This window comes from Helianthus annuus, chromosome 9, assembly GCF_002127325.2.
Source record: "Helianthus annuus cultivar XRQ/B chromosome 9, HanXRQr2.0-SUNRISE, whole genome shotgun sequence".
Taxonomy (NCBI): Eukaryota; Viridiplantae; Streptophyta; class Magnoliopsida; order Asterales; family Asteraceae; genus Helianthus; species Helianthus annuus.
The window spans coordinates 171082603-171090719 of record NC_035441.2 but is presented as its reverse complement, the minus strand read 5'-3'; the positions used below and the strand labels follow the sequence as shown (position 1 = coordinate 171090719).

Here is an 8117-nt window from a genome sequence, read left to right as displayed (position 1 = left end):
AGATTATTACCACTATATTTAATAAAAACACAACCATTCCAAAAATAAGCAAAAACAAAAAAAAATAAAAAAATATAGAAATGCGCCAGCCAAAAACAATCTAAAAAACTTACACTTCATCGGATAAAACAATTCGTCGTACTTCCCGATTATTTGATTGTGAAGACCGCAAATCAGTATCAAGATAACCCCACACACGAAGAACACCACAACATCTACATAAAAAATATAATTATATATAGACATGAAGACGCCAAGAGAAAAACAACAACTAAACCTGTTAGATATATGTCATTCTTCAAGCGTGATCCAAGCATGTTAAAAGGCATCGGCTCAAAAACATGACGTCTAAATAAGCTCGGTTGAACTCTTGATGGACTAATTGACGTAAGATCGCATAAACTTAACATAGCAATCACGTTTCAACGGACGATACCATGAATCGTATACAAGAACCTCAAAACCATATAGCCTATACACGCAACCATCCTCCAAACGATTAGTAAAAAGATGCATCAAATGAAAAGGAATTTTTGCATGAATTGAACAATCCTGCAAGGAAAACATGCAACATTACAAAACATATATATTATAGTTTTTTTAATTAACTAAAAAAATGCCTTACGCGTTCATCTGAAAGGATGACATCAAATGACAATATACGATTTGAGCTAGGAATGTATGTTGTCCAAGAACGTGTGACCATTACAGTGACTTGCCATTGGTCAGTAATACCAGGCATCAAGTCTGAAATGTACCGATGTCCCATTCTATATTATGAGAACCTAAAACATGGAAACAAAAAAAATGTTATGGAAAGCTTATATTAATAACAAAATATACATAAAGGAAATATATATCTATATATAACAACCAAACATATAAAAACCACATGCAAACAACGTAATTACAAATGGCATATTTAGTCAACCAAAACCAATATATAAAGTAAATAAACATTAAATACAAGTGTTCAAATAAGAGAGACATAATATGCTACCTTTATAGAAGCATACACGGTAGCAATTCCACTTCTCAATAACAACATACAAAACACTCAGACCAATGCATCACTTGACATCAAAGGTAAGTTATAAAAAACTTCCTTATAAACAACATTTCTTGTTAATTCGTTAGAACACTTGCCATCATTATCAACATAAAATCGTAGACCAGATCGAGATGTAACACGGGAGGCAATCACATAAAGTTGACCATGTGAAAAAACAGGCTTTACCAAGTAACCACAAACATGTTTAAATGTTTGGCCCTGACTTTTATTAATTGTCATAGCAAAACATAGTTTCACGGGAAACTGTCTTCTCTTAAAGTGGAAAGGCCAACATGTAGAAGTTGGAGTCATATCGATTCTTGAAATAAAAGCTCTTTCTCCAACATGCGTACCCGTAATAATAACGCCCTCAATAACACGACGACTTATTTGAGTAACCACTAAACGGGTCCCATTACACAATCCTTTCTTGAGATTCAAGTTACGTAGCAGTATGATCGGTGCCCCAACCTTTAACTTTAATATGTGATTCGGTAAGCCAGAAAAATGTAAAGTATTAAGAAACTCCGTAGGATACATAGCCTGCATTTCTTCAATATTATTTGTACTTGCACAAATGGAATCGAGACTAAATAACTCATGATTGTCACCTGGCAACTTATCAAGAACATGTAGATTAATCGTATCAACCTCATTGTTAGTCGATGATAAAATACAGCGCTCCTGTAGGTAAGAAACATCAGTGAATCGTTCTTCTATATTAGGAAATGTATCTGAAACAACTGATTCAATAGGATTATCTGAAACAGGAATCAATAGATCGCGAGGTATATTAATCCAAGTTCTCTCATCTTCCCCGTCTAGCGAAATTGCAGGAAGACGACCAGACCCCATATCTAAAATCCACTTATTGAAATCTCGATGTTGTATTACAACATCGTCATTAACACTTGAACTATTCAACCGCATATTAATCGTTAAAGAAAACACCTTACACGAACCCCATATAGTCGATGACTTATTCACAACCGAAGCAACAATCTCACTACGCGGAGCAAGCGGAATAACAGGAAGAATTTGCCGAAAGTCTCCTCCAAGAGCGACACATTTCCCTCCAAATACTCGACGGTCTGCACCAGGTATATTATTTCGACAAATATCTCTAAAAGTACGGTCAACCGCTTCAAATGCATAACGATGTTGCAACGGTGCCTCATCCCATATTATAAGCGCGGCATCATTAATCAGCCCAGCAAGATCCGTCCCAACATCAATCGAGCAGCAAGAATCCTTATCAAGTTCAAAGGGAATCTTAAAACGCGAATGCGCTGTACGACCACCAGGTAGTAGAAGAGAGGCAATCCCAGAAGAAGCAACAGACAAGACGATTTGGCCACGTGAACGAAAACAGGAAATGAGAGTCTTCCATAAATACGTTTTTCCCGTCCCTCCACTACCAAAAACAAAAACAGCACCACCCGTCCGTCTATCAACACAATCACATACATAATCAAACACCTCCCTTTGTTCAACATTCAATCCACGAAATAAATCATGAAAAAGCGTCATTTCTTCTTCAATATTGAAGGTGCGCTCAGCCATAATCAACCGATTTTCCATAGTATCAACCAATTGACGATCAATTTGAGGCAAATTAGGAAAATCTAATAAACTTTTACCATGACCAATTAAAACTCTTTCAATCTCAATCAATGTATAATTGAGAATCTCTTCATCTGTGAATACCACATCATCATTCTGCAGCATTGTGCGTCGATTGTAAGCAATATCATCTGATAAGTAAGGTAGACAATCAAAAAATAACCGCCGTTGATTGCTAACCGTACAAAACAATAGAATGCAAACAAATAAATCACGAAGTTGATTCCCCAACTGCCATTGAGAAGCTTCACGTATTGAATCTACCCACTCAACATCATCTCCTAACAAACCCAACGCATTGCAAGCAGACATATAAGTTGGATGCTCAACACCATCAACCGTACGAATGTCTTTAAAGCTTAATGGCCCACGTTGAACATTTAATAACATACGGAGGTAATACTTTTCACCCATTGATGGGCTCACATAATAAATGCGGCCAATAGAAGTCACCCTATGTCGTGGCAACCACTCCTTCTCCTTTTCATGCCAAGTGAACTTTGTTGGAAATTCTACATATGTCAAAGAACGACCATGCGGAAACCTTTCATTTGCACGAAACCATTCAGTAAATTTTGACATGCTAGCCGTAGCACGTTGGGCAACTTCCTCAACCTCATCATTATCATGAAAATACACTCTATTACACCCTTCCTCATGAAAAGGTAACGCTCAACAGCAACATCACGGTACTTCATTTCAAATTCAAAAATCTTCCAACATGCCTCAATAGAAGATATATACCGACAATTTAAATATTCCTCAATTTCATTTTCATTATGTAATAAGGACGCAAACGTTGTCCTATTTTGAGCACCTTCCAAAACCACAGTTGCACGATCTGGACCTTTGTTTATATAAGTAAAAAGATACTTGACTAACATCCCTTGGTTGCACCACTCCACATTAATGTGACAACCATATTTCACCAACAATTCACGGTTATACGGAACAACATACCGATTATCAAGCTTAATATCTTGAGAACCAACTTTAACAACTCTTGAATTATTGGGCCTCTTATAACACGGCCAACCATCATTTCGGATGAATGTCTCCTCACAATAATTCTTTGGGTACCCTTTACTACATACACCATTATGCATACAAGGGCTTGAAGGGTTGAGCAAACCACATGGACCATGCATCATTTGTGAACGAACAATAGCGAAAGCTATAGGGTCTTCCACCTCCGAAGGAAGCTCCGCAGATATATATTTATCGATATTGTCAACCGTATTTATCTTATCTTCAGGTTGTAAAAAAAGCAGAATATGAGAGTGTGGAAGTCCTCGTTTCTGAAACTCGATTGTATAGATAACTAAAAAAATGACCAAAACAAATATTACACATAGCTATAGAATAAAAAACAATCGTATAATATTTAGACAATGGAAATGCTAGTAACAAACCTGCTTTCGTGTGTCCAAAAATATTCCTTTTCCTTATGTCTTTGATAAGTTCATCAAGTTTAATTTTGAAAACACGGGCAACAATGTCAGGGCGGTCGGACGCACTCATACCAGGGGTTGTTGCTTGAATGTGTCGGGTAATTTCCGGCCATTTTGAATTGCATGTCATAGTAATAAAAAGGTCCGGAGCCCCAGCCCAACGACAAATAGCCATTGCATCCTGATACTGTTGAATCATATGTCTTGGCCCACCGGCAAATGTAGCTGGCAGGATAACACGTCGACCAACTGCTTCACAACTTGTTTCACCATCAGCGATACGATCACATAAACCATTATACAAATCCGAACGAATAGTGTTTTGGTTTTGTTTATACCAATTCATCTCATGTTCAAGGATAGCTGAATAACAGTCCACAACATACGTCTGAAATAAACGGCCAGATTTGGGTAATGTCTTACCTTCATTCCTCCTAAGTTGTAAACGGTAAGAATAATATTCTCTTAATGAAACCGATTGCCGCCTACTTGATGGAGATATATTACATAGAGGAATATTAAGATGGAATCCATCTTCTCCATACGGAAACAACAAAGGATACTGCAACGCCATAAAACTTGGGTGCAATTCAGATATACGCTTTGCACTACGACTACCACGTTCTTCAATAATAATATCACGTGAGTCCGTAGGATTTCCATCACCTGGAATCAGTGCAGCCACTTCAGGAACAGTAGGCAAAGAATATTGTCCTTCTCTTCTATTTCGCGTACCAAGCAAGCGAAGCGTAAGACGTTGCATTGAGTTGTCATTAAACCTTTCACGTGCCATCCTAAAAGCCTGCACTAATGCATTGTTCGCATCAAGCATCAACAGCAAGTCATTCACTAATGTGCGCAGGATGACTTGATCAGACGTTGGTGACACACAATTTCGCAAAGCATAAAAGCGATTATCAATCTCATTTTCCGTGTCATAAACGTACAATTGAGCAAATCTAGGGCGTCCATCAGGATGCATAGGCAACAATGATCCAATATTATGATGGTTGTGGCCATTCAAACGAAATGTATAAGGCCCACGACCATCATTTAAATCCGTAGATATTCTCCCACCGGTTGAGGTAAATGCAAACATCGCATTTAAAAGCTTTATGTTTTCTCTAAACACGCGAGATCGTGTTTCCCCATTGTAATCAAGAAGACGACCCAATGTTTGAGGAGGATGTCGAAGAAATGGCAAGCAAACCTTTCCTTCACTACAACATAATGAAAAACTTGGAACACGAGGAGTTAAACTTTTTATAGTTCGTTCCTCATACCAAAGCATAGCTCCACAATGAACACAACTATGGTTTGCATCACCGATATCCCAATACGACGGACATCGCCCTAAAAAAGGTAAGTGAAGTGTAAGCAAACACTATCAATGTCATATAAGGTGTTCATATATACAAAGTGTCACAAGAAAAAAATATGATGTTTACAATATCTATTTTCGTCTTGAAAGACACTTGCACGGGAAGGTACTTCAACTTGATTCGAATGTAGACATCCAGATGTTTGTGAAACCGTTGAACCTAATGAAGATTGCGCAGCTCCATTTGTTCTACTGGTATAATGCACAACACCTCTGTTGATACGATCAACTAAAAAAAGCAAAGATAACAATAAACCTATTCAATTTAAAAGGCTTAACCGACATAATATAAAATCATGGGTGCTATTGGGTGAAAACACATAACAAACACGAGAACTCAATCAAGCGTACCATTGCAACGTCTTTGAGTACTTGTAGCCTCACTTGTTAAATCAGAAGGGCGATCACGTAATCGAGGACGACCCATTTGGCCCGTCCGTCTACGCCCTACTTCAGTCGTTGCATTAGAAGATATATTTTCCTGAGTGGTACGTATAACCGCAAATGAATCCGAAACTGAAGGGATCGGAGAAGGTTGCACATTTTCATTTGACATACGCATATAGCGTACCACACTTCTGCTAGAACTACCAACTGCATACACAGCAACAGTAGCACTAACAGGTTTAAAGGGTTTACATGGTAAATATAAACATGCAAACCCCATAACAAACGGACAATAAGGGGTATTAGTATATGAACAAAATCATAAGAAATACAAGAACATAGATAACCACACCGTAAGAACACCGTTGAGAGGATGCAACATCAGGCGTCACAACAGGAAGTCGCTCCCGCAATCGAGGACGGCCCATACGTCCACGGCCCCTACGACATTCAACACGTGTAGATGCTGACGTCTCATGCGAAGGGACCGAAGAAATTGAATCGGAATCATTTGATATAGGTGCACTCATATCAACACCTTCAGATACATATATCTTTAGAAAAGCATGACAAGAGTCAATTATAATGCCACTCAAAACATAAAAAGCTAGAAACATATATAATATCTCAAGGACAACCAAAACTTTAAAAATTGCAACATCAAATTACCAAAATAGAAGCAACAACAAAAGTAACATTATGACAACTACAAGGTACCACTTAAACTCAAAGTTACGAAAATTACAAGATAAAACTTTCTCAAACTAATAATTCGGGGAAGCTATGGTCTCTGTGTAAACCGCACCATGCATTTGCCTATAGAAAAACATACGGCAGAAATAACCTAGATGATCCCGTTGCAAATCAATTTCAATCACTTGTCCAAAATTCGTTATCACAAGACATGTCCCTGGCAAATTGTAATATGTGAAAGAACACATAGTTGATAATGGCATCCACAACTTATCAGGATATGCAAAAACCTTCATCCAACTTTTATTTTTAAGCCTCCACAATACAATTTCTCGTCTATAGTCATAGTTTCCGATACAAACATACATATGAAGCTCCTCGTTTATGTTAACTAAACTTCCACTAACTTCATCGTCATATACATTGGGGAAACACAATTCAGAAAACGACTTTGAATTCACATCAAAACGAATAACCGACAATCCATCTGAACGACCACGACATTGGGTAACGACAAAATACAAACCACCACCACACAAAGTTGCTGGCGACCAAAGGTACGTATAATGGTGGTACGGACGGTGTTTTAGGAAGCGTACAGTACTCCATGAATTCAACTCCATCGAATAAATATAAACGGTCATTGTACCTCGTCTACGTTTAATATGTAAAATGTTGTAATCATCAGAAGAGTCAACAAAAAATCCTAGAGCATCTCTATCAACTTTGTAGAAACCTTGCGAATTAGAATTTGCCAACTTCTTGAACTTAGTCGTCAATGGATTCCAAACAACCAACTCACAAGTGTTTTGCAGACAAACACACAACATACCATCCAAACTTGCCAAAAAAAACATTCTAGAAGGATGAGCATAGAACGGGCGGGCAACACCTCTTGGTACAATAAATCCCGGGGACTTATAATTTAAGGAATGTACTTCGATAGTCTTCCAACCAACCATCAACAATTTTTGATCAGCCGATGCACGCATGTAATGACAATGAGCCCTTACAAACTTACGATCTAAAATGAAATCTAACCACTCCTTGCAGACAAGCTTACATTGAGCAACATTTTTTGGTGGAAGTCTTGCAATTATATCCAACATTACTACTAAAAATGGAAGGCACGACATACTGCTTTTATCTAAAAACACAATTTACAAAAAAATAAATAAATTAAATCATCGTAAGTTTCAAGCATAAACTACATACTAATAATAGGTCTTGAATATTCATATAAAATATAACTAACAAAAAAACATGTATTATCACAATATAGGATAATAAAAATATTAAAAATAAAAATAAAATCAACAAAAATATGTTAACTAATAACAATAAAACAATTATTACAAATAAAGTATAAATTTGTATCAAAATGGGCCAGATATATCACATTAGCATTTTGGGCCAGGTTAACAAACTGGATGAGGTAAACATGAGACGGGCCGGTTTGGATACTGAATATGGACAATCCAAATTAGGAAACGGATACTACATAACGGCAGTTAACTCAACCCTAACCACA

The 8117-nt window shown here is 37.3% G+C and overlaps 2 protein-coding genes across 2 annotated transcripts; both read right to left on the bottom strand.

Annotated features, from left to right (window-relative positions):
* Positions 1 to 1057: 1057 nt before the first annotated feature.
* LOC118481828 (ATP-dependent DNA helicase pif1-like) lies at positions 1058 to 3088 on the bottom strand. Its single transcript, XM_035977122.1, has one exon. It carries the CDS (start codon positions 3086 to 3088, stop codon positions 1058 to 1060), a length of 2031 nt encoding a protein of 676 aa, XP_035833015.1.
* A 107-nt stretch (positions 3089 to 3195) lies between these two features.
* Positions 3196 to 7695, bottom strand: LOC118481827. The gene is made up of 6 exons (XM_035977121.1): positions 6913 to 7695; positions 6246 to 6447; positions 5858 to 6100; positions 5574 to 5735; positions 4087 to 5478; positions 3196 to 3995 (listed from the first exon to the last, which is right to left on the bottom strand). Exons 1-6 carry the CDS (start codon positions 7693 to 7695, stop codon positions 3196 to 3198), a joined length of 3582 nt encoding a protein of 1193 aa, XP_035833014.1.
* Positions 7696 to 8117: the final 422 nt, after the last annotated feature.

What these genes read in the sequence shown, in the direction of transcription:
- LOC118481828 (XM_035977122.1), bottom strand. Translation starts at nt 3,088, where the DNA reads ATGGGTGAAAAGTATTACCTCCGTATGTTATTAAATGTTCAACGTGGG.
- LOC118481827 (XM_035977121.1), bottom strand. Translation starts at nt 7,695, where the DNA reads ATGTTGGATATAATTGCAAGACTTCCACCAAAAAATGTTGCTCAATGT. An exon ending in TACTCAAAGACGTTGCAATG is followed by an intron (nt 5,736 to 5,857) that starts GTACGCTTGATT and finishes TGCTTTTTTTAG; the next exon opens with TTGATCGTATCAACAGAGGT. An exon ending in TTTTGGACACACGAAAGCAG is followed by an intron (nt 3,996 to 4,086) that starts GTTTGTTACTAG and finishes TCATTTTTTTAG; the next exon opens with TTATCTATACAATCGAGTTT.